This window comes from Muntiacus reevesi, chromosome 5, assembly GCF_963930625.1.
Source record: "Muntiacus reevesi chromosome 5, mMunRee1.1, whole genome shotgun sequence".
Lineage (NCBI taxonomy): Eukaryota > Metazoa > Chordata > Mammalia > Artiodactyla > Cervidae > Muntiacus > Muntiacus reevesi.
The window spans coordinates 46173923-46199685 of record NC_089253.1 but is presented as its reverse complement, the minus strand read 5'-3'; the positions used below and the strand labels follow the sequence as shown (position 1 = coordinate 46199685).

At 58.0% G+C, this 25763-nt stretch overlaps 2 protein-coding genes, 1 non-coding gene and 1 pseudogene across 5 annotated transcripts in view; all 4 read right to left on the bottom strand.

Moving 5' to 3' along the window:
* The window catches only part of CARS1 (cysteinyl-tRNA synthetase 1), a 40302-nt gene extending 25976 nt beyond the window's left edge, over positions 1–14326 (bottom strand). For 2 of the 3 annotated variants that reach the window (XM_065937997.1, XM_065938000.1), the window contains exons 1-7: positions 14230–14326; positions 6640–6888; positions 2920–3014; positions 1998–2086; positions 1552–1648; positions 1076–1174; positions 101–250 (exon numbers count right to left, since the gene is read on the bottom strand). In XM_065937997.1, the coding sequence (XP_065794069.1) occupies positions 101–250; positions 1076–1174; positions 1552–1648; positions 1998–2086; positions 2920–3014; positions 6640–6888; positions 14230–14254 (804 nt within the window). In that variant the 5' untranslated portion in view covers positions 14255–14326. The remainder of the gene's footprint in view (positions 1–100; positions 251–1075; positions 1175–1551; positions 1649–1997; positions 2087–2919; positions 3015–6639; positions 6889–14229) is intronic. The other variant, XM_065937999.1, reaches the window with a different exon arrangement.
* A 5067-nt stretch (positions 14327–19393) lies between these two features.
* The window catches only part of LOC136169841 (uncharacterized), a 41641-nt gene continuing 35271 nt past the window's right edge, over positions 19394–25763 (bottom strand). Inside the window, exons 15-16 of the mRNA XM_065937996.1 lie at positions 20871–20912; positions 19394–19689 (exon numbers count right to left, since the gene is read on the bottom strand). Of these exons, the coding sequence (XP_065794068.1) occupies positions 20889–20912 (24 nt within the window). The 3' untranslated portion in view covers positions 19394–19689; positions 20871–20888. The remainder of the gene's footprint in view (positions 19690–20870; positions 20913–25763) is intronic.
* Positions 19558–19664, bottom strand: LOC136170062 (U6 spliceosomal RNA). The gene has a single exon (XR_010663519.1). It is a non-coding gene; the product is annotated as a U6 spliceosomal RNA (small nuclear RNA).
* On the bottom strand, positions 23518–24458 carry LOC136168884 (large ribosomal subunit protein eL6 pseudogene; annotated as a pseudogene).

The following is a 25763-nucleotide window of genomic DNA, read 5'->3' as shown; positions in this document are numbered from 1 at the left end:
CTACAAGCAGCGGACAGAGACCCCGAGGAGGCCGGAATAACCCTGAGATCGGCCCCCCGCGCCTCCCGAGGGCGCCGCCGCGGACGCACCTCGGCCTCACCTGCACGCGGCCGGCCAGCTCCTGCCCGGCCAGGCCGGCCCGCAGCGCGCCCTCCAGCGGCTCCGCGGCCTGCGCCACCGCGCGCTGCAGGCGTTCCAGCATCTGCCTCTTGTCCGGGTCCGCGGTCTCCTGCAGCTTCGCGGAGAACGGCTGTGAGTGAGCAGAGACCACACCGTCAGCCCCGCTCAGCAGAGCCCCGCGCTCCCTGCCGGCTCCACGCGCAAGAGGCCGGTCCTGCCCCCCGCCCGCGGCCTCCGGGGCTCTGGGTCCCCAGGGCGTCACCCCGCGTGTCCCCCAGAGCAGGTGGCGCAAAGGCCGCGGGCCCGTCCCTCTGACGTGACCCTGGACTGAGGCAGCTGCCCTAAGGCCGCGCCCGGGACACACACGTGTCCCCCACGACGCCTCCATCACAGAGGCCCCCTGCTCAGCCTAGAGGATGACTGCTAAGCTCTAATTTTATTCCTAATTTTTCTGGCGGAGATAATACATCGTAAGCACAAGGGCAGTCATTACTGTAATCACTAAAGATGGTGATTAAGAAAGAGAACTTGCCTTATCTGGCCTCAAAATATAATAGCCATAATCTGTAATACAGTTCTTTCAAATCAAACTGTTAGACTGGAGAGAACTAATCTATTCAGATAACTCTGAAAACCTCCAGGGCCACCCACTTAAGAAGCCTGGCAGCTCCGGCCTCTTGGGTCAACAGGCCTCTGATTCGGCCGTGACTCCATGTGGAAGGCTCCCGGGTCAGCGCAGACCACGGTGACCGGTGCGGAGCGTCCCACAGGTGGCAGAAGTGGTCACCCCTGCCCGGCCCTCAGGTGTCTCTGCTGGTGGTTCTCCCCACGACCCAGGGGAGCTCCGCAACGGAGACCTCCTGACCTGCGTCTCACGGGGCCCGCTGAGGCCGGGCCCTGTGCTGGGCACGGGGTGGACGGGGGGACGTGGGGGCCCGGAGCGGCAGGGACCCACCTGCAGAGCAGCTTGCACGTCCTCCAGCAGCTGCGCTGCCTGGGGCTGCGTCCCCCGGTACCGCTCGAACAGGTAGTTCTGCCGGGCTCTCTTGATGATCTGGGAGCAGAGGAGGGAAGCGGGGTCAGCTGGGCAGTACCTGGTGCTTGCGCAGAGGGGTACTGTGAGCCGGGGCGGCATCCGAGAACGCGGCTCCCCCTCGTCCTCCTGAGCGGGGGTCAGCCCGAGCCCACCCTACCCCACGCCCGCCCCAGGGGTCGCTCACATTTACCCAGATTTTCAACAGCATCAAAGCAGCTGAACACAAAGCATCATCCACATAAACCGCAACACAAGTCCCGCGGGGGGCGCGGTTCACACAGCCTGTGCTGAGCTGAGCTGGCTCAAGCCAACGTGGCTTTATTAACTCACCCAAGGTCGTTTCTTCCCTCGGCCATCCACCGTATTTACAATTTAATCCCAAGAACTGCCTTTACCTTGTCGTCAATGTCCGTGATGTTCATGCAGTAGAAGACGTCAAACTTGAAGTAATCCCTCAGCACTCTTCTCAGGATGTCGAAGGAGATGTAGGACCTGCGGCGACGGGAGACAGGCCTTTCCAGCGGCGCGGCAGCGCATTGGGAGAGGGGCCCACCCTTCCACCCAGCACAGCAGCGCCTCGCAGGAGAGGGGCCACCTCGCCCCACGGCCCCAGCCTGGGCCGGCCCCAGGGCAGCGGCTGGGGAGGACTCAGGCACAGGAAGGAGACCTCTGGTCAGAGTCCAGAGGGGCAGGTGGGGGCTGCGAGGACTACTTCTGCTTGGTTGTCTGGACTCTCTAGTAGTTTTTCTGCAGTGAATATTCAGAGTAAGAAGCTTTCATCTTAAAGATGAGAGAGCAAAGTTGGGCGCGGCGCCCCCGCTCGGCCCCGCTGCGCTCCTACCTGGCATGCCCCATGTGCGAGGCGTCGTAGACGGTGGGCCCGCAGCAGTACCATGTCACCCTCCTCCCGTCTTGCGGCACAAACACGTCCTTGGTTGGAAACAAGGGCATGACCGTCACGAGGGGCGCAAGACCACTGCTGGCGGCCATGAGCGGCTCGCGCACGTTCACAGGGACCACGCAGCTTGCAGAAAGCCGCGGTCCAGGCTGCGGCTGGGGAGCCACACTGGACCCACAACGGTGAGCTCCACGACCCAGGGGCCCGGGGAGCAGGCCCCCTCCTCCCTGGGACTCCACTCAGGGACACAGGCCGGGGGTCAAGGAGACGGGTGCCCCGATTCTGCTGCTTTAACAAGAACAGTCTCCATTCATCAGGCACCTGCTGTGAGCCAGGCCAGAGCACTCGCTCCCAGGAACAACGTGGGAATAGAGCTTTCCTTTCCCAGCTGCCCGGGGCCCACACTCCTGGAGGAGTCAGCCTAGGGCGTGAGGCCGACCACCGACCGCGCAAGGTCTCAGGTCAGCTCAGGGCCCGCTGTTCCCAACCAGTCCACGAGGGGGGCCCTGCCGCCCATCTGCTCAGGGTGCTGGCCCACGAAAACCTGTCAGCCCTGCACAAAACCTCTGAGTCCCGTCAGCCCCGTGCAAAACCTCTGAATCCCATCAGCCCCGTGCAAAACCTCTGAATCCCGTCAGCCCCGTGCAAAACCTCTGAATCCCATCAGCCCTGTGCAAAACCCCTGGAGCCTCTGATCCTGTTGAGCAAGCCCTGCGCACACCCAGAGCCAGGAAGCCGACAGGCAGGCCCTCGAGGTGTGCCCACACGGGTGTGCACGCACGCTCCCGAACACAGCCCTGCGGAGGACGCTCGCCCACTAGCCGAGGGGTCCTCCAGAGCCGCCCCCGCCCCTGCGGCCCCCTACCTTCCTCCGGGTCAGGCTGTTGTACAGGCGGAGCTGGCATGGCTCGGACCCGGCTGGAGGAGACCACACGGGCTGTGCACGCCGCCCTCTGCCTGCTGGGGGGGGAGCACAGCTGGGTCAGCGCGGGACGAAGGGAAACCACGGGGCTCTGACGGTGTGGCCCGATCCAGCGCCTCCGCCCCCAACCGCCGCTCTGCTTGCTCACGTCTGAGCGGCACCAGAGACGGCCCGCCACACCCACCACGCCCGCTCCAGACACAGGGCGCCCGCAGGCCCGGAGGTGCGCAGGCAGGCCTCGAGGCTGGACCAAATGCACCTGGTCACACCCCCAGGTGCCCGCCTGCCGCCCCCAGGAGGACGCCTCTCTGGAGGCTCTGGGGAATGGGGACCACCTCCAGGCCCAGGAGCCAGGTCAGGCCAGAAAGAGCTGCTGGCCCATGGCCGCGGACGGTCAGCACGGCCTGAGGCCCAGGCCCATCTCCACCAGCAGGCGGCCAGCTCCCCACCCCCGCAACATGCGGGTTCCTGGGCAGGGCCCTCTCTGGTCCCAGAGCCTTTGAGAACAGCCCGCGGGCCACGCCACGGGGCCGGGGGGTGGGGGGGTACAGGGGCTCAGGAGCCCAGCCTCCTCCGGTTACAGTCACCGGGGAAGCCCCGGGTGAAGCCCTGACCCCCATTATCTCCTCCTGGCCATTCCCCTGCCCCTGCGGCTGAGAGCCCAAGCCTCCCAGTGCACGAAGGGCAGGCCTGATGGTCTGCACAGAGCCTGGGAGGTGGGGCTGGGGTTGGGGGGTCGCTGTGTCCTGAGGCACCGGGAGAGACGCCAAGTCTTTACACCCCCCACCGCCACTCGGGTCACTGGTGACCCTCCCGCCACCTCGGGGCACTGCCACACACCTCACCCGGCTGACCGCAGCTGCCCACGCCCAGAGCCACCCCCAGCCCGCTGCCGCATCTGCGAGGTGACTGTCCTGCCACCAGAGGACCGCCCGCTGCTCCCCCAAGGGTCACAGAGGCCTCAGCCCTGGGACCAGCTACGGGCCACCCGGAGGATGCACACAACTGACCGGCGAAGGTGTGGGAGACAGGTGTGTGTGTGTGTGTGTGTGTGTGTGTGTGTGTGTGTGAAGGGGTGGGAGACGGCTGTGTGTGCGTGTGTGTGTGTATGCACACCCATGGGGGGTGGGGGGGACAGACAGAGCCACCAGCCGACTGGCAAAGGGGTGGGAGACGGCTGTGCGTGTGTGTGTGTGTGTATGCACACCCGCGGGGGGTGGGGGACAGACAGAGCCACCAGCAGCTCCGGACTCCAGGCAGGCGCCAGCAGACTCCCGGGGGCCAGGGCCCAAGACGCAGACACAGGGAAGAGCTCCTGTGGTCAGCGGCCATCCAGGCCTCACCGTAAAAACAGCCGGCAACTCAGCAACACTCCCGGGGGCCCACTGGGACGCTGCCTGCCGCGCCCCCACCAAGACGCTGCCAGGTCGCCGCACAAGAGATGCCGCTGCCAGAGGGGACGCCAGGGAGCCGGCCGGAGCTGCCGGGGTGAAGGCGGGGCTCGCGGGACTGAAGGCTCACGCGAGGGGGCGGCAGCGACAGGACCCAGCCGTGGGCAGGCAGGGCCTGGCCAGAGGGACGTCCTCCAGGACACAGGGTCACACTCGGACTTCTGCGCCCTGGAGAGCAGCTACCGTCCAAGAGCTGGTGAGCAGTCAGGGAAACCGGCACTCACAGCCCCCTGGCCAAAAGGAAAGTCGGGAACGTGCTCGGGGGCCCCGGCTTAATAAGAAGGAAGGGTCACCAGAGGCCCTGGGGGACCCACTGCCCCGCGCCCGGCACCGACGTTGTCCGCCAGGCGCAGCCCCCCAGCTGTGCCCACCTTTCCTCCGGCTGCTCAGAAACAGCACACACGCCCGTGCCTGGCACCCCCGCCCGGGCACATGCAGAAACGCAGCCCTGAGCCACGAGCACACCGCCAGCACAGCACGCCCGGCTCACCGAGGCCTGCAGAGCGAGGCTCCGGGCAGGGAGGGTGTCGGAGGGGAGCAGAAGGGACGTGCCAGCCCGCGCCTGCGTGCCCTGGGGGCCACACGCACCGCAGCCTCGCAAGAGGGGCGGCTCAGAGGGTCACACCCTGGGGACCCGTGGGGCCGCGAGCCGCCCTCCATGGGCAAGAGCAGACCCTGAAGCTCCTCTTGGGAGGCAGATGGGGCAGTGGGGGGCGGCAGAGAGCGCCCCGGGGGGAGGGGCTGTCTGGACTGAACCCTGCTCTGGGGAGGGCGCCCCAGACGCAGCACAGTGGACCCTCCGTGCTGGGGCTGCACAGAAGGGACCGACAAGATGGGGAGCGGGGGTGGGGAAGGGGCTCGGTCAGAGCCCAGCCCCTCCTGGGTCTGAGGTGCACCCAGGGCTGCTGAGGCCCCGGCTGGCGGAAGACACACGCGGGCAGGGACAAGCCAGCCATGGGCACGGTGCCCAGGGGAGAGGGCGTGGGGGGGCTGGGGGGTGGGGCCCGCCCGCCTGCCCGGCACAGGCTGGGGGACGTCTGAGACGCACCAGCGAGGCAGACGCTCGGCCACCGGCACCCAGGGACTTGGCCAAGGACACCGACCCTGAGGATCCTGGGCCCCAGTCCACCAGCCATCCCCTGCCGCTCCGGGTCCCCGCGGGCGCCCTGGAGGCATCATGTCGGGGCACCAGGGAGACCTCCCCACCCCGGGGAACCCGCACCCCCCTTTGCAGGGGCAGACACCCGCCCTTCCCAATGGGCACCTGTATCACCCTCCCCGCAAGCTCCAGGCTGGAGGTTGGAGCGCGATGGCCAGGGCAAGGCTGCGCCCCGCCCACCCTGACCCCACCCCGGAGGCCACGCCTCACGGAGAAGCACCGCCTCCACTGGGGAAGGGGTGTCTGTGGCAGGATCACCCCAGAAACCAAAGCCCACCCCACCCCACCCTGGAGGAACACCACCCCACCTCCGCCCCGTTACAGAGGGGACCTGGCAGAGGGTCCAGACGTCCCAGCTCAAAGTGGAAATCGCTCACTCAACTCTGCGACCCCATGGACTTTACAGTCCATGGAATTCTCCAGGTCAGAATACTGGAGTGGGGAGCCACTCCCTTCTCCAGGGGGTCGTCCCAGCTGAAGGATCTGGAAGAGGCCCCGCAGGCTGCCAGGCCCCGCAGGGACCACCGAGCTGCAAGTGGGCCCCCCGCCCCCCGCTCAAGGGGGTGCACGCCCAAGCCGGGCTGGGGGGACAGCTGCTCGCGGGCAACAGCCACTGTGGATTCCTCTGCAGAGTCATGGGAGGGGAGAGACCACCCAGAAGCCAGACCCCCCCGCACACCATAAGCAGGGTGGGGGGAACGAGCTCTGAGCCCCCCTCCTGTCAAAGCCCAGAAACGCCTTTGCTCTGGGTGCCCAGGGCTCACACACTAACACTGCTTCAGGAGCCGATGGTGGACACACACACCCCCATGACCTCAGGGGAAGACTGAAGGACAAGCAAGTCAAGTCCCAGCGGGGTCAGGGAGCTGACGGCCAAGGCGGGGCCCCACCTGGCCAGCAGTTTCACCACAGCAATGCAGGATCGGGACCCACGAGGGTCGATGCTTCGGGTTCTGTCCTAACCTCCCCTCGGGGTGCTGGCAGGCCCCCCAGGTCAGCTGCTCGCCCGCAGCCGGCTGGGAGGGTCTCGTGGCAAGCCGCTCTGCTACTCACTTGCTTGGAGCCCGCAAGGCGGGCCTGTGGCGGGGGGGCCACCCAGGATCGCGGCCACGTGCCGGAACCAGCGGGCCACGTGGAAGAGCTGCGGGTCAGCCGGAGGGCCCGAGAGCTGCCTGAAGGCGTCCACGTCCGCCTGGGACAGGGCGAAGCCCCGCACATAGCTACGCGTGCTGAGGTGTGCGTCCAGCGCCCGCACCCGGGCCGCCTCGTCACTAATGCCCAGGATGGCCCTGTAGTCGGGAGCTGCAAAGACAGAGGACGCGCGTCAGTGGGCCCGGGGGGCTGGGCAAGCCCAGGATCGGGGCGGGGGCTCCCCCTTCTGGGCAGGAGACACCCAGGACGGGCGCGTGTCCGGGGCGGGGGACGGGTGCAGAGCGGCTGTCTGTGGGCTCCAGGCGGGAGGAGGACGTTTCGGAATCAAAAGCGGCTGCAGGGGGCTATGAACGGTACAGACACGCGAGCTGCACGCTGAGGTGGCTAACCTCACGGCTGGTGATGTTCACCTCAGTTACACACGTGCACACTCACACTCAATCACACACACACCCTGCTAGGCACTGGGTGCCGCAGGGCCGGTGCTGACCGGTCCCCTCACCCCGGGTGGCGACGGGCAGCGCTGAGAACCGCAGAGCTCTCCAAACCCGGCACTGGCCAGGCTTCTAGTGGCCAGGGCCAAGCTCCGAGGAGGCCCGCAGACTGAGGTGGCTCCACCTGCCTGGAGAGCAACCGTCCGGCCAGCGCCTGGCACAGGCCTGCCCCTCGCAGGGGCCCGAGGCCACTGCTTTGCCCTGGAGCCACGAGGACAGGGGTGGGGGGACAGAACCCCAGCCTGAGCGAGGACCAGCCAGCAGCCTTTGCCAGCAGACGGCCCTGGGCCCTGACCACCCCGAGATCCCAGCCCGACCCCACCGAGCCCGCTCGCCACCTCCTCCCTGGTCAGTGCAATGACCCTGTGTCACGGCTCCAACTACTGTCCGGGTGCCCTCACCTGCGGGGGGCGGGCAGGCGGAGGCAGGCAGGTGGCGCCAGGCCCCGTGGCCGTGGGGAGGGGGGCTGGTCTTGTTTCCTCCCATAGGCATGCCGAGCCCAGGAGGCGGCTCCGAGTGGGCCAGCAGGAGCCCGACCCTCACCCCCAGGCACGGGGCACACACCCTGACCCAGAGCCCTGCAGAGGCAGCCGCCTGGCACGAGGCCTGGGTCACCGTGATGGGCCCCGCGCAGGGAGGAGCTGCAGGCCAACACGGGCCCGGCCGGCACAGAAGGGGAACCAGCGCCCCAACCAGGCCCACAGGACGTCTGCGAGCAGAGGGCAGCACGCCCCTGGGGAAGAGCTGCCCTCCTACAGGTCTCCACGCGGAGACCCTCCTCCAGGGCCTGCGCGGAGTGGACTTCCCAGGCACAGGGGCGGGACAGAGGCAGGAAGGGGGGACCAAAGCCCTCGGGGGGCCCAGGGAGGGGACCGCCCGAACCCCGACCTCTTCATCCACAGGGAAGGTGTGGGCCCCGGGGACACATCTTCCCCGGCTCCAGGCCCAGGCGTGTCAGGGAGACCGGCCGCGTCCCGCCCACCGCACAGGGCAGCCCCAAGGCACGCGGCTCAGCGCCCCTCCAGCCTTGACCAGGTGCCCTCAAGACACCCCGGGCCACGCCACTGGATGGTCCAGGCCCCCATCTGCAGACGCACCTGGGGCACTGGCCTCTCAGCAGTCGCCACGAGGGCTCAGCCCTGCTCTGCCCCGGACCCTGGGAGGCAGCCCCACCCCCCAGCCGCCCCCCGCCGCCCCAGGGTCCAGGCTCCGTGGGGCCCCGAGGCCAGAGTAGCCCCGCTCCTCCTCCAGGCCCCCGTCTCACCGAGCCTGGTCCTCACACCAGCCAGGGGCCCCCACACCCCTCGGGGTCCCTGCTGCCTGAGGTCCCCCTGGACACGGTCACTCCCTGCTTCCCTGGGCTGCGTGGGTGTCACCCTTCCCACCGGCCCCCCTGGTCACTGCTCCAGGAGAGCCCACCCCCCGGGGCCTGACCCCTCCTGCTGTTTCCTCTCCCCAGAGCGCTAATTCCCGACTTACAGACTCCCCTGCCCGCTTTCCTACACTGACTGCGTGCTCCTCTCGCGCGCTGGATGAACTCAGTTCAGAAAGCTACATGGAGGGCCTGCCAGCGGGTGGACGGAGCCGAGGAGAGGGCCAGCGCATCCCAGGGGGGCTACATCACCGTTGAGCACCTGCCTGCCCCGCGTGGCCCCCCCCTAGCCCACCCTCCTGTCTCTGCTGCAGCTGCCTGGGCCACGACTGGAGCGCAGAAGGGCCAGCCCCGTCCAGGGAAGCCTTGCCCCCCGCGCCCCCCACCTCGTGCCCCCAGAACCGCACTGGACAGACAGACTGCCCTCACTCCGGGTGAATGCCAGGGACGAGGCATCCCCTAGGATCCACCGACCTGGACAGTGGCTACCCTGGGCTGCGGGTGCTCCCAGGGCACTTTAGTTCCCTCTTTTCTCTCACTGCCCGCATTTTCTGCAATAAGCACATGTCCTTTTCATAATTAAAACACATCAAACGTTTCACCAACTGGATGGCTTTAAAGCAGTAAGGAAGCAGGTCAGGGGCAAGGGCTCGGCGGGTTCGCGCCCCTCCCTGGCTGGGCAGGCCCCTCCCAGGCACACAGGTGCACACGCACGCACGCACGCCTCGTAAAGCTGCGGGTTAGTGAGCACACTCGTAAACTGTTTGAAGTAGTGCCGGGCGCACAGCCAGCGCCCATCAGCTGCTATTATTACCATTATTACTATTTTACTCGCTCCTGTGTTATTACTGCTGAAATGGCCCTGGAGGAGTTTACTCGGGGATCACACACGCATTTATTACTAAGAGTCCCCTCTGGAGCAGAGAGCCCGCGGGGCAGAGGGCCAGTCATCGGGTCACTGTGGCAGCTGCATTCAAGCCTAACTTGAGGAAACAAATTTAAAAATAGGTCAGTTCCCCAGTGGCTGTGGGTTTGGGCCAGACTGTGGTCTGGCGGTGAACCCGTATTGCCAAAGGCGATGAGTGGACTCAGGAGTGGGGCGCCCATCACCTCCCCGACCCCCCTCCCCCAGGACCCTCCCCAGGGAGCCCCGCACACACACACAGTGACTCCCAGCCCCGCGTCCGCCGCCACTCCACTGCGGGGCCATCCAGACACACAGCTTTTGACTGTGGGAAGGCCCTGAACGTGGACCGTGGTCATCACAGTTTAGAAAACGCTTAACTGAACTCACACTGATCTGAGAGCCAGGTGAGGAACCCAAGTCACACAGGCCACAACCCGCCGTGCCCTCCTTCCCTTCAGCCTTTACACCTGCCCGCAGCATGTACGGCTGCCGACGCCTGCCAACGGCCCCCCACCTCCTGCTCCGCTCCGGCCAGGCTCTTGCATGGGGAAGGCTCAGTGCCAAGGCAGCACTGCCAGCTACGAGAAGCACCCGATCCAGGCCCCCCCAAGACCTTCAGAATCAGAACCTGGGGGTAAAGCCGGCTCCCCTGCCGACCTCAGCGGCTGAGAACCCGCAGGCAGCTTGCTGAAGCTCAGACCCCTCCCCGCAGGTCTGCCTTCCTCCTAAGCTCCCAGACCAGGCCTGTTTCTGTTCTGAAGACCAGCCTGGGCGCAGTAGGGGTCTGCACCCCTCCCTCGCCGGCCGAGAGGCCCTGGGAGCACCCGGCCCTGAGGGTCAGGCCCTTCCTGCAAAGGCACCTTCACCTTCCCACCTGCGTCTGCTGCTGCCTGTCACCGGGGGCCCCCCTTCAGGCCCATTCCTCTTTCCTGGGGGGTTCCCAGTCTGAGAAGCCTTCTGGAACGAAAGCATTTCCCCCCCACACACACGAATCTGGGGGACCAGAGAAACGCAGGCACCCCTGCACTCCTGCACCGGCGGCAACGCCACCCACTCCGGGAGTCAGGGCCCCCCCTCCCTGAGCACAGCCCGGGACGTCCAGATGTCACTTGTCCACACGGTGGCCCCGGGCATCATGTCTCCAACCTGGGCTTCAGGGAACAGCATGGCCACCTTCCCCACGGCAAACCCGGCGCCCGCCCCGGTCCGCCCCACCCCGTCCACTTCTCATGCCCTCTGCTGCCGCAGCCCAGCCCACGGGTCATCAGCGTCTCGGGAACTTCCTGGTCTCCCCGCTTCAGTCCACACGGGGGAGGGGGCAGACGCCTCGCCAAGGCTCAAAGGCAGGACCCACATTCCGCACATGGCTCCAGGTCCTTGCAGACCAAGGCCTGCAGCCATCGCCCGCCCTCCCCCACCCTCTGGCCTCAGGAACTTGCTAGAAAGCAGCGCGGTCCTCAGGTCTCAGCGCCAGGTGAGAGCGCGCTCTGCCGTGCCCCCTGCCAGGCCCCCGGCCCCTTTCTCCCGTTGCCTCAGCTCCCAGCCCCTCTCGGCAGGGAAGGTGGGTGCTTTCTACGTTCCCTGTAGCCAGGCCCTCCCTCAGGGGCAGAGCGCAGGGCGCTCCCCAGACCCAGGTGCCTGTCTCCGGGCTGCAAGGCTTGGCTTGGCCAGAAGACGGATGCCCATCACCGTGTCTAGACCTGGCCCGGCAGTCTCCGCAGTGACTGCCCATGTCCACCCTGCTGTGGGTGGGAGCAGGGAAAGACTCGCCGAGGTTCTGGAAGATTCTGCAGCCTCAGAGCAAAAGGCCCTGGCCCTGACCCACCTCCACGGACTTGGGCTAGCCGGCAGCACGCACACGGGGAAGTGACCAAGAAACGAATGGTCCGTGCTGGGCCAGCACTGGGCTCCTGCGCTCTGGCCACCCCTTCCTGCTGGACGTTAAGCCCAGGAAGGCCCGACGCCCGGCCTTGCCCCCAGCCGCACCCCCGCGCCCAGCAGCGGCCAGCAGAGCCGGTGCCTGAAGCACACCCACGAATGAATGAAGTGACAGACCTACGGAAGAGCCCTGCTGTGAAGAGCATCTCCTGAACGAATGAAGTGACAGGTCCGTGTGAGCACGCTGCGTGAACTCTCGGACAGGCCCCCCCTGGAACAGCAGGTGTGAGCTCTCACGGGGCACTCGGTCCCGGGGAGCATCGCCATCTGATGCCCGCACACACGCGACTGCGCAGCACCGCCGCCCGGGATGGGCCGGGGAGGGAGCGTGGACGCGGCCCGCTTTCATCACCACCCAAGGACACTGTCTCCCCTGACTCCTAGACTGGAAATACCGGGAGACACGAGTGCCTGGATGAGCAAATATCTGTAGTCTACACACACATGCATTTCATTTTTCTCTGGGAAACACAGGAAATATAGCCTGCTCCCCTTGTCTGCCTTGACCCACTCAGGAACTGGGGCGTTTGGTGTTAATCTGAACAGAGTCACCGAGGCAGAGCAGCCAAGGTTGCTGCTGTCAGACAGACCCTGGCAAGCTGTGTGACCTCAGACAAATCACGCCAGCTCTGAACCTCAGGACTCCTGTCTGCACTCCAAGGGTAGTATTAACCACAAAGGCGTGCTCTGAGGATGACAGGCCCCACAGATGTGTTTAGCACGGACTCATGCTGAGAAAAATGCTAAATGCTCCTCTGCTGTAATGAGGTGGTTACAGAGCATCACTGACTCAATGGACATGAAGTTGAGCAGACTCCAGGAGACCATGGAGGACAGAAGCCCGGTGTTTACAGTCCATGCGGTCGCAGAGTTGGACACGACTGAGCGACTGAACAACAAATGTTAGCATGAACAACTTTGAATTCTACTGTATAAAAAATGCAAGTCTGACCTAACTCACGGCCACCGAAGAGGCCTGACCTGCAGGGCAAGGCCTCTGAGACGTGCTCCGTCCACCCTGGGGGTCACGAGGGATGAGACTCAACTTTCTAAAACACCCAGGAAGGGGCCTCGTGCTCAAGCTACAAAGGAGAAGCTTTAACCCCAGTGGCATCGCAGGGGGACCACCAACTTAAGACAATACGAAATGGGAAGATTATTCTAAGTGAGGGACTCCTTAAAAATTCTGGGAAGATGGTCACTATCGATGATTCTAACCTCGAGGGAAAAGAAAGCATTCAGAACCCGGAAACCTAGAACATCTAGAACTCTGGCAGCTGCATGAAGCCCTTACCATTTCATTTCCTGTTTCCTCAGGGGACGGTCCTAGGTTCTTGTCTTTGAGAAAAGCCTAGACAAGGGGTGTATGGGGGGGAAGGGCATCAGCTCTAAAAGAAGAGAGGGCAGAGTGTGGGCTAGGAGCTGTGGCCCTTAATTTTAGGACCAGGACAATCCGTCAGCTGCCCAGACATCTTATTCCCAATCTATGCACCAATCTCCAAAAACAGGCCAATTCTTACTAAGGCTCTGAAAATCTCCAGTTCTGAAGCAGTTAAAAAAAAAAAAAACTAAAAAACTGAATATGTCATTTCTGATCCCAAATGAAAAAGGAAGGAAGAGATGAGGAAGGAAGAAAAGAAACAAGCTTGGGCTTTCAACCCAAACACAGCACCCCTTTCAGCCAAGGGTTCTTTTAAGTCCTTAGCCTCTACCAACCCCTATAAGGCTCAGCGCATTCTCCTAGTGGGGACTTTTCAAACCCGCCCCACGTGCGGAAGGGGCAGAGGTGGAACCCCAGCCCTGCCGGGCCCAGAGACTGGGCTACCAACCAAGCTGCTATCTTTCAGGAGTCTGGGTGGACTTCTGAGGGCCGAGGATCTGGGTGGGTGGAGCCAACGCTGGAATGCAGGCACACCTGTCCGGTGGAATGTGGGCTTCCTGGATGATGGGTACCCCAGCAGCCCTGTCATCAGGGGCCTCCCACATGACCGGGTCCAGCTGGCTTAGAGCTCCCGACTGGGAACCCCGGGAGCAAGGGGACCCCAGGGGCCGGGGAAGTGTGTACAGTCTAAGCAGGGCAGCCAGAGAATAAAAACGACACCCCGAGAGTCTTCCGGAGGAAAGCTTGACCCGGACTCGGGAATCCGGGACTACCTGCGCTGTCTGGCATCCGCGATCTTGGAGGAGGGAGGGTGAGCGGGGAACAGCACGCCCCGGAGGCTGCCTGGGGCGGTTTGTCTGCCGGCTGGTGACACGAGTGACCCGCGGGGACAGGGCCTGAGACGCTCACGGAACCCCGGGGGCGGCGATGAAGGGGGGGCAGTAACGCCGCGACGGGCAGGTTCCCGCGGCCACGGCTTGCAGCCGCAGATGAGCGCCTTCGTGAAACCCCAACCCTCTCCCGCGCGTCCGCGTCCGGCTCCCTCGGTCCCACGCTCCTAAGTGTCAACCCGGGGCCGGGCGGCCCCCAACGACGCTGGGGCTGCGCCTGTCCCCCAAGTCCCAGGGGGCAGGAGGGGGCAAGGTCCGGCCCAGGGGCCCGCAGGGGAACGCAGAAGCAGCCCCCGGGGTCGGGGCGAGGGGGACCCCGCGGCCTCGAGGGCTGGGAGGGCCCGGGCCGGGGTTGGAGCAGCGCGCCCGCCGGGGAAAACCCGGGGGTCCGGGCCCGCCTTCCGCGCGCCCGGGGGCCCGCCCCTCAGAGACCCGGCGCCCCCGGCTCCCGGGCGGCCCCCAGCGCCCCGCGGCCCGAGGCTGCCCCGCCGCCACTCGCGCGCGCTCACCGTGCTCCGTGGAGGACCCTGCCATCACCCGAATCCCGCACTCGCCGAGGCCGCCACGGCTTCCCACAATCTGATGCAACCACCGCCCCGGAAATCCCGCCCCCAAGCCGCCGGCCTTCCGGGATACGCCCGGTCGCTAAGCAACCACCCGCGCCTAGACGCCGCTGGCCCCGGGCATGCTGGGAATCTTTTTTTTTTTTTTTTTTAACCTCAATTTTTATTCACGTTAAGGAGATCAGTCCTGAATGTTCATTGGAAGGACTGATGTTGAAGCTGAAACTCCAATACTTTGGCCACCTGATGCGAACTGACTCATTGGAAAAGACCCAAATGCTGGGAAATTGAAGGCGGGAGAAGGGGACGACAGAGGATGAGATGGATGGATGGCATCACCGACTGGATGGACAGGAGTTTGAGTAAACTCTGGGAGTTGGTGATGGACAGGGAAGCCTGGCGTGCTGCAGTCCATGGGGTCGCAGTCCAAGAGTCGGACACGACTGAGGGACTGAACTGAACTGATAGTTGCTTAACAATGTTCTACAACAGAGTGACAGCTATACATATATACATTCTTAAAATTCTTTTCCATTATGACTTGTCACATTAAATATAGTATGATAGGAAATATAGTTCTCTGTTCTATACAGTCGGACACTGTGGATAATCTGTATTAAAAAGCTAACACCAATTTCATCTGCTAACACCAACCTCCCATTTCATCCCTACCCCTTGACAACCCAGTCTGGTCTCTATTGGACCAGTCATTCCTTAAACAACAACAAAAAATCAAATATATAATTACTTTATAGTGTTCTTAGTTTCTCTTGTACAATGAACTGAAACAGCTATGTGCACACATATCTCCCCTCCCTTTTGGCCCCCCTCCCACACACCCTGTCCTGCCCCTCTAAGCAGTCACAGAGCGCCAAGCTGAGCTCCCTATGCTATAGGCAGCTTTTTCCCCCCCTTTTTTACGTATTTATTTTTTTGGCTGTGCTGGGCCTTAACTGCAGTGACTTTGATCTTCGTTCTGGTGTGCAGGAAATCGTCAGTTGCAGCACATGGGATCTAGCTCCCTGACCAGGAATGGAACCCCAGCCCCCTAACTGGGAGCACAGTGTGAGCCAGTGGATCACCAGGGAAGCCCCTTCCTGTGCTATCCAGCAGTTTACCACTGGCTAGCTCTTCTACACATGGTAGCACGTCATCCCAGTCACAGTTCGTCCTACCTTCCCCGTTCCCACCTGTCCACATCAGTCCTTTACATCTGCATCTCTATTCCTGCCTTGCAGATATGTTCATCTGCACTGTTTTTTCTAGATTCCACGTATATGTGTTAATATGCAATACCTGTTTTTCTTTCTTACTTCACTCTGTATGACAGATGCTAGGTCCATACACATCACTACAAAGGACCCGATTTCATTCCTTTTTATAGCTGAGTAATATCCCATTGTACACAGGTGCCCTGGAAGTTGCTCTTACTGCTCTGCAGCCTGTGTCCTTGAGCACCCTGCTAGGTGATGCAGTTACACACACACATGTATCCATTACTCTCCAAATTCTTTTCCCATATCGGTTATCACAGAGTATTAGAGTCTTTTGTCCACCTTTGACTGGGGTAGCCTTCCTGCAGTGCCAGGTCTGGACCAGTATCTGTGAGTGTGCAGAGTGGCTGCCAGGTCCCCTGCCATCATCTGCTCCTACTATCTATGGACACCTCCTCAATGCCAGGCCCTGTCCTAGGTCATGGAGACATCACCGTAACTCTGAGACCAAGGAGTTGCTGGGGACACAGGGACAACTGCCAAAGTCTCCTGCCTCAGCCCAATGTGAGCTCACCCAGTTCAGTAAGCCACCCCCTGGGATCCAGCTCTGTCACGCCACGGGCAGTGCTCCTGACCCACCCTGCCGTGGCAGAGCAGCACTTCTGCTGACGTGTAGAGCTGACCTCCCCACCAGAAGGTTATAGAGAATCTATGTTGGCTTAAAGCTCAACATTCAGAAAACTAAGATCATGGCATCTGGTTCCATCACTTCATGGCAAATAGATGGGGAAACAGTGGAAACAGTGACAGTTTATTTTGGGGGGCTGCAAAATCATTGTAGATGGTAACTGCAGCCATGAAATTAAAAGATGCTTACTCCTTGGAAGGAAAGTTATGACCAACCTAGACAGTGTATTAAAAAACAGAGACATTACTTTGCCAACAAAGGTCCGTCCAGTCAAAGCTATGGCTTTTCCAATAGTCATGTATGGATGTGAGAGCTGGACTACAAAGAAAGCTGAGCGCCAAAGAATTGATGCTTTTGAACTGTGATGTTGGAGAAGACTCTTGAGAGTCCCTTGGACTGCAAGGAGATTCAACCAGTCCTGTTCATTGGAAGGACTGATGCTGAAGCTGAAACTCCAATACTTTGGCCACCTGATGCAAAGAGCTGACTCATTTGAAAAGACCCTGATGCTGGGAAAGATTGAGGGCAGGAGGAGGGGACGACAGAAGATGAGATGGCTAAGTGGCATCACCGACTCAAAGGACATGAGTTTGTGTAGGCTGCAGGAGTTGGTGATAAGACAGGGAGACCTGGCGTGCTGTAGCTCATGGGGTCGCAGAGTCAGACACAACTGAGTGACTGAACTGAACTGAACTGATGTGGAGAAGGGCCACAGCTCCGTCTGGGATTCATGAAGTTTCCAATGGGACCAGAACTGGGAAAGAAACTCAGATCCCGCTCATCCAGGACACCGCCTATAACCACAACCTTGGGCAAAAAAACGAGTTTGCTGGGCCATCTCTGCAGGTTTACCTAAGGTGCTGTCAGTAACCAATTTGTTTATAATATTCTGTCATCATTTCTATAGCTGCATTTTATGGAAAGCAGCCATGAGTTTAGAGACATCTCTCCACAGGGGCTTCCTTGGTGGTCCAGTGGTTAAGACTCCACGCTTCCACTGCAGGGTTTAGGTGTGATCCCTGCTGGGGGAACTAAGGTCCCATATGCTATACCACGTTAGCAAAAAAAAAAAAAAAAGGAAAACCCACAAAACATAGAAACGTCCCTCCCTAGCCCATTTCTCCTCCTGAGGAGTCTTTCCAAATTTGCTAGATGTTTGTGTTTCCATGGACTTCTCTGGTGGCTCAGATGGTAAAAGCATCTGCCTGCAATGCAGGAGACCTGGGTTCAGTCCCTGGGTTGGGAAGATCCCCTGGAGAAGGAAATGGCAACCCACTTCAGTACTCTTGCCTTGAAAATCCCATGGATGGAGGAGCCTGGTAGACTACAGTCCATGGGGTTGCAAAGAGTTGGACACGACTGAGCGACTTCACTTGTGTTTCCATGCCGGGGTCCAGCCCCAGCAGGATCCAGGGGAACCCTCAGGATGAACGGCGTCAGCGAATGAGAGAGAGACAGTGAGGCAAAGCTCGGGGCTGAGTCTGGAGTTTATTTCTGCATGGCCCCTTTATACCCTTAACATCTTTGGGGGACGTGCATGTTGCTTATATACAGGGCATCTCAAAACATCACAGCAACTTGACCTTCAACAGAAACGGGATGTCACCCACATACTTTTCATTCACAAGAGTCTTTCTTATCATTTGGCCTTCAGGCCTGCTAACATTTTATGGCTTGCACCTGGTGTGACTTAAGCAACTTCAGTAGCCGACCCTGTTTTTCTTATAATTAATCTATTTTCTTTCTAATAGGCATCATCTCCATGGGAACTAGATAGGATTACAATTTTACAGAACAGAAATGCGAAGTACTGCAGAAACAGCAGATATGGCACAAAACAGGCTCTTAGTCTAAAAGTTAACCACCTGCAAGAAGTCGCCAGCTAATCTCTCTCTAAAGTATTTTCTATTAGGCGCATTTGTGACTATTATTTGTGGAGCTTTTCTCACCCCGCGGAGGGGCCTATGCTTAATAGTTTCTTTTGTTAGTGTACTGTGCTTAGGATGTTTAGAACAATCAAGAGCATTTTGTGCAATGAGGTCACACATTTATCAAACAAGCCAGAATGCCAGCAAAAGGGTTTGAATTGAAGCATTTCCTTCATCCCTGGCCCTTTCATAGGGCCGCAGCATCCAGGAGATTTATTAATTAGGGTTTTAAGTTGGTCCTCATTCAGTGAAAGAGGAGCAGGAGAGCTCTCGGCAGGCAACACAAGAATCCGCAGCAGGGCAAACAAGAACAACAGCAGAAAAGGGGGGAGGATACAGGGTGGGCTAGAGGCCGAGGCCAACCTGGAGGGTCCCTTATCCTAGACGGCCTTGCCTGTCAGGTTTTTTCCTCATGACCTCGTCATGGATGGGGTCCCGGATGGCCTTGCCTGCCCGGTATTTTCTTAATGACCTTATCACGGGCGGAACCTCCCATAATGGCTCCCGGCATCTCCACATCTTGTCATTTTCTTCAAATCCAGTAAACCCCATAAATATCTTCCAGTTAATTTCTGGAAACTAAAGTCAGATTGCACAAGTTCTTTTCGGTTTTTTTTGGAGGGGGGTTATTTTTTATTTATTTATTTTTAGAAAATCTTCCCTATTCCCTCATATCTAAGTCAGCCATCCTTTTATGAATTCCTATACAACCTGTGGTGTTGGAGAACACTCTTGAGTGTCCCTTGGACTGCAAGGAGATCCAACTGGTCCATCCTAAAGGAGATCAGTCCTGGGTGTTCACTGGAAGGACTGATGCTGAAGCTGAAACTCCAGTACTTTGGCCACCTCATTCGAAGAGTTGACTCATTGGAAAAGACCCTGATGCTGGGAGGGATTGGGGGCAGGAGGAGGAGGGGACGACAGAGGACAAGATGGCTGGATGCCATCACCGACTTGATGGGCATGAGTTTGAGTAAACTCCGGAAGTTGGTGATGGACAGGGAGGCCTGGCATGCTGCAATTCACGGGGTCACAAAGAGTTGGACACAACTGAGCGACTGAACTGAACTGATACAACTTGTGCAAACACATTTTGTTTAATATCATTCTTACATTGTACTGTTAATTGCTATTTGTCTCTAAAACATATTCTCCCCCCCCCCATTTATTTTTATTAGTTGGAGGCTAATTACCTTACAATATTGTAGTGGTTTTTGCCATACATTGACATGAATCAGCCATGGATTTACATGTGTTCCCCATCCCGATCCCCCCTCCCACCTCCCTCCCCATCCCATCCCTCTGGGTCGTCCCAGTGCACCAGCCCTGAGCACTTGGCTCATGCATCCAACCTGCACTGGCGATCTGTTTCACACTTGACAGTGTACTTGTTTCAATGCTGTTCTCTCAGATCATCCCACCCTCGCCTTCTCCCATAGAGTCCAAAAATATGGTACACGTGAAGAATGTGCATGTCATCCTTGCGCAGAGGCCATGCTAATTTTCTCTGTATCATTCCAATTTTAGTATATGTGCTGCCGAAGCCAGCACAGATTGCACAAGTTCTTGTTGATGGCTGGGGGAAAAAAAAGGGAGAGCTTGTTTATATTCTTGGAAGACAAGAGTATCCAGTGACCCTGTCCTGGGAGTGTACTCCTAGAGGCGTTTCCACCTGCCCCAGGGGCTCGGCGCTGGGCTGCACACCACAGCCCGTGACCTGGGGGGCCTTGTGCCAGCTCAGATGGTCCTGAAGAAGGGGCCAAGCCAAGAGGCCAGGAGGCAACCTGCCGTGTCTCCTTACATGTCCCGTTGCTCATTCCTTACTGGAGCCGGGAGGGCTTAGGAGAAGGAACCAAGGAAACTCAGACAAGTCAGAAGCCTTGCGGACGCAGCATACGTGGGCATCTGCCCTGCCCTGCCACCCAGAGACGTGCTGAGGGGCTTGGGACGGTCAGGGCTTCCGGTGTGAGTGCTGGACTAGGTCAGCTGGTGAGATCTTGGGCAGGCTTTGTAGCTTCTCTGAGCTTTGGGTGGTCATGTTTTAAATCCGTGTGATGACACAGTCTCCCAGGGCTGTTAGAATAAGATGATAAAAAGCACCTGGCAGGTACTGTGTGCTCGATAAACCTTGACTAGTGGACTCCTGTGCCAGTGAACACACAGCAACCCAGCCAACAGGGACCTGCTCGTCTACGGTTAGGTAGGAATTCCTATCATGACTCGTGTTTTTTCTTACAAGCAAGAATATAGGGACTTCCCAGGTGGCCCAATATTCGGGAATTCTTAATGCAGGGGGTGCAGGTTCGACATCTCATTGGGAACTATGATCCCACATAACTTGTGGCCAAAAAATCAAAAAACATAAAACAGAAGTAATATTGTAACAAAATTCAGAAAAGACTTTAGAAACGGCCCACATTAAAAAAAAAGAAAGAAAAACTTTTAAAAAAACCCATGAATGTATAACAAAATAAAACCAACATTCTACCTTTTCCTGATGAACCCCACAAAATTTCTATTGGACAAATAACTGTTGCTCTAATGTCACTGGTGAATGTGAAAAAGTGGATCTTCAGACCACAGGAAAGTTCCCTAAGCTTCTCCTTTCTCAAACAGAAAGACATTAGGCCCTGGCATTCAGGTCAAACAAAGAAGATTTAAGCCTAAAGAAATACATGAAAAACTTCATCAACAAATACAAAAAACTATTAATAAATAAACAACAACAAAAACAAATGAAGAATTTATATTACTTACCATCACAGGAAACATCTTTCAAAAACTGTTCTCGTCACATTGCTGCAGAGAGAGAAGAATGACATTGTTCTAGGAGTAGAAATCTGTGGGGCCCTTTAAAGGAACTCTACAGAAATAGAACCAAAACTTGGTTTCTAGGGGGACCAGTGGCGTGGGGGCCGGTGGGCTTCCATGGACATGAGAAGGCCGGGAGTTGGCCTGTGGGGAGCCCGCCCCAACCTGCAAGGGCACCAGAGACTCGGGGCCCATGGTGTCCTCTGGGCCACGCTCCCCCAGGACACACGCTGGGTGTAGGGGCGACCCTGGACAGTGAGCGCTGGTCTGCTCGGGTGGGCAGGGGTCCCAGCTGCTCCCAATGGCCTCATGACTTCTCCAGACCCAGGCCCTGCTCTGCCCACCCGTCCTACAGTGGAGAGGACAGGAGTCCACAGACATGCACGGTGGACAAACGCTAGTGACGCTCCACAAGCTTCCTAGTACAGGGAAATAGGCTTGGACAGGGCTTCAGACTGACCTGCCTGAAGAAGCCACCTCGAGAGACGGCTCCAGATGCGTGGTTCTCTCTGGACCAGGGCAGGCGTTCCCTTTATTATCAGATGGCACCCCACTCCAGTACTCGTGCCTGGACAATCCCATGCATGGAGGAGCCTGGGCGTCTACAGTCCACGGGGGTCACCAAGAGTCAGACACGACTGAGCAACTTCACTCTCGCTGTCACCTGGGCCTGCGGCCGGAAGCCTGACCCCACGTTTAAATCTCAGCTCTGCTCTGCCCAAGGCGGGCAGGGATCACCCCCGTGCCGCGGCTGGAAAAGCAGGGCACGCACAGGGGCCCTCTTACAGAGCAGCCCCGGGGGGACACCCGGGGAGCAGACTGCCCACCTTGACCCTCCCAGTGTCCCCCTCGGACGCCGGCCGGGGGTCCCAACTTCTGCATTTTATTTGTCTCAGGCCCCTTGGAGAATCGGAGGTCTCAGGCCGGCTCCCTGAGACGATACGTCAGGGCGCCCGACTCACGGACCCCACAGTGTCAGGAGTCCTCAAGCCACAGGCTTGTGCCACAATCAAGCCACAGGGGCCCAGCATCTCGTCTCAGGCACCCTTTCCCTCAATGCCCACCCTCGCCCAGTCTTAGGGCTCCTCATCATGCCCTCGAGCTCCTCCCCGGGGCCACAGGGCGGGTGTCTGCTCAGCTGGCAAACCCTCTTCAGGTGTCGCCAAGCTGGGACACCGCGGAGGATGGGAACGCTCCCTTCCCGCTGAACACGGCTGACATGGCCACCCCGGGACAATTCACCCCCCTCACGGGATCCGGCCCGAGCCCCCGCCCCCGCAGCCCCTTCTCCAGATGCCACGTCCCGCTCTGCTGACCCCTCAGGAGGCTGCAGGGTCCAGCACCAGGGGGGTGAGCATCCTCAGTCCTGCTGTTTCCCAGCCACGGGGCCCAGGATACACCCTGAGCCGTGGCCCCGCCTCAGTCCATGTCCCCTCAGACAGCAGGTCATGCTGGGGACCACAAAGGGTTGAATGTGTCCCCTGCCCAGAGATGCTGAAGTCGTCCCAGGACCCGAGACCGTGATCGTATTTGGAACCTGCGTCCGCATCCACGACAGAGTCAAGCTGGGATCACCAGGGTGGGCCCTCACCCCACAGGCCTGGACTCCCCATAAAGAGGGGAAGCCGGACAGGCCCTGACACAGGGAGAAGGTCTCCAAGGACGAAGACGGAGAAGGGGTGCTTCTCCAGTCAAGGCAACTCCCGGACTCGAGAGACCAGGAGGAGCAGGGAGAGGCCGCCCCAGATTCTGCCTACAGCCCTCGGCAGGACCGGACCCCGCCCACAACTTGATCTGGGACTTCCAGCCTCCAGGACCATGTTGCTATTGATGTTTAGTCGCTAAGTCGTCTCTGACTGTTTTCGACCCCATCAGTTCAGTTCAGTTCAGTCGCTCAGTCGTGTCCAATTCTTTGCGACCCCATGGACTGCAGCACGCCAGGCCTCCCTGTCCATCACCAACTCCTGGAGTCTATTCAAATTCATGTCCATTGATTTAGTGATGCCATCCAGCCATCTCATCCTCTGTCATCCCCTTCTCCTCCTGCCTTCAATCTTCCCCAGCATCAGGGTCTTTTCAAATAAGTCAGTTCTTCGCATCAGGTGGCCAAAGTATTGGAGTTTCAGCTTCAGCATCAGTCCTTCCAATGAACACTCAGGACTGATCTCCTTGAGGATGGACTGGTTAGATCTCCTTGCAGTCCAGGGGACTCTCAAGAGTCTTCTCCAACACCACAGTGCAAAAGCATCAATTCTTCAGCACTCAGCTTTCTTTATGGTACAACTCTCACATCCATACATGACTTCTGGAAAAACCATAGCTTTGACTAGACGGACATTTGTTGGCGAAGTAACGTCTCTGCTTTTTAATATGCTGTCTAGGTTGGTCATAACTTTCTTCCAAGGAGCAAGTGTCCTTTATTTTCATGGCTGGAGTCATCATCTGCAGTGATTTTGAAGCCCCCCAAAATAAAATCTGTCACTGTTTCCACTGTTTCCCCATTTATTTGCCATGAAGTGATGGGACCAGATGTCACGATCTTAGTTTTCTCAATGTTGAGTTTTAAGCCAACTTTTTCACTCTCAACTTTCACTTTCTTTTTTTTTTTTTTTTTAATGGACAAGTTATTTAATTAGGTTCTTTGCAAGAAGTTCAGAATACTACTTTGTGAGGGTAAATTCCATTTGTGAGAGCAAACACAGAGCGGAGGTAGCCCTGGAGCTGAGGGACAGCTTTGATTCTTCGCAGAATTTGTGAGTCCACAGCTTTCTGATCAACCTTGCGCTGCTCTGTGATCTCGTATTTCTCTCTCTCTGTGTCGAAGATCTCACCCTCTTGGTGTCTCGGCTTACGCAGCTTCTTCTTCTTGAAGTAAGTGTCAGTGAGATGTTCTGGGATTTTCACACCACTGATATCGATTTTGGTGGAGGTGGCAATGACAAATTTCTGGTGTGTTCTACGCAGAGGAACTCGATTGAGGGATAGAGGCCCAGTCACAAGTAGCAAGCCACTGCCCAGCTGCTTCAGGAAAATGACCCTCTTGCCTCTGTGGCGCCCCGTGAGGATGATGAGAACGGTCCCAGGAGTGATGCTGGCGCGCAGCTTCCTCACATGCTTACTGAATGGTTTCTTGCCGTGACTCAACAGCTTCCGAGGCACATCTTCAGTAGGGTAATACCTAGGCATTTTGCGAAGTTTGACCACTCGGGTACCACCATTCTTGTCACCACCAACTGGTTTTGTGACAGTAGCAAGAACCCGAACCTTCTTTTTCTTTTCGACCTTGGATTTAGCTGCTGAATACTTTCTCTTGTACAGGGCCTTTCTGGAGGACATGGCTGATCGGGAATATCTGCCAATTCCTCTGACCAGGACAGGGTCTCGGCTGCGGTGGGGCTTCCCCTTCTTAACTTTCTTCACCACTTTCACCTTTTTAGCCTTTTTGACAGCATCAGCCTTCTTGGCTTCAGGTTTTTTCTCCTTAGTATCTGGCTTCTCAGCCTTTTCACCCGCCATCTTGCAAGATGGGAAAGAGTCAACTTTCACTTTCATCAAGAGGCTCTGTAGTTCTTCACTTTCTGCCGTAAGGGTGGTATCATCTGCATATCTGAGATTACTGATATTTCTCCCAGCAATCTTGATTCCAGTTTGTGCTTCATCCAATCCATCATTTCTCATGATGTACTACACATATAAGTTAAATAAGCAGGGTGACAATATACAGCCTTGATATACTCCTTTCCCAATTTGGAACCAGTCTGTTGTTCCTTGTCCAGTTCTAACTGTTGCTTCCTGGCCTGCACACAGATTTCCCAGGAGGCAGGTCAGGTGGTCTGGTATTCCCATCTCTTTAAGAATTTTCCAGTTTGTTGTTATCCCCCCAGTCAAAGGCTTTGGCATAGTCAATAATTAGAAGTAGTTGTTTTTCTGATATTCTCTTGCGTTTTCTATGATTCAACGGATGTTGGCAATTTGGTATCTGGTTCCTCTGCCTTTCCTAAATCCAGCTTGAACATCTGGAAGTTCATGGTTCATGTACTCGCTTGGAAAATTTTGAGCATTACTTTGTAGAGTGCGAGATGAGTGCAATTGTGCGGTAGTTTGAGCATTCTTTGGCATTGCCTTTCTTTGGGACTGGGATGAAAACTGACCTTTTCCAGTCCTGTGCCACTCAGTTTTCCAAATTTGCTGGCATATTGCGTGCAGCACTTTCACAGCATCATCTTTTAGGATTTGAAATAGCTCAGCTGGAATTCCATCACCTCCACTAGCTTTGTTCATAGTGATGCTTCCTAAGGCCCACCTGACTTCACATTCCAGGATGTCTGGCTCTAGGTGAGTCATCACATCATTGTGATTATCTGGGTTGTGAAGATCTTTATTGTATAGTTCTGTGTATTCTTGCCATCTCTTCTTAATATCTTCTGCTTCTGTTAGGTCCATACCATTTCTGTCCTTTATTGTGCCCATCTTTGCATGAAATGTTCCCTCGGTATCTCTAATTTTCTTGAAGAGATCTCTAGTCTTTCCCATTCTGTTGTTTTTCTTGATTTGTTTGCACTGATCCCTGAGGAAGGCTTTCTTATCTCTCCTGGCTAATCTTTGGAACTCTGCATTCAAATGGGTATATCTTTCCTTTTCTCCTTTGTCTTTCACTTCTCTTCTTTTCTCAGCTATTTGTAAGGCCTCCTCAGACACCATTTTGCCTTTCTGCATTTCTTTTTATTCGGATAGTTTTGATCACTGCCTCTTATACAATGTCACAAACCTCTGTCCATAGTTCTTCAGGCACTCTATCAGATCTAATCCCTTGAATCTATTTGTCACTTTCACTGTATA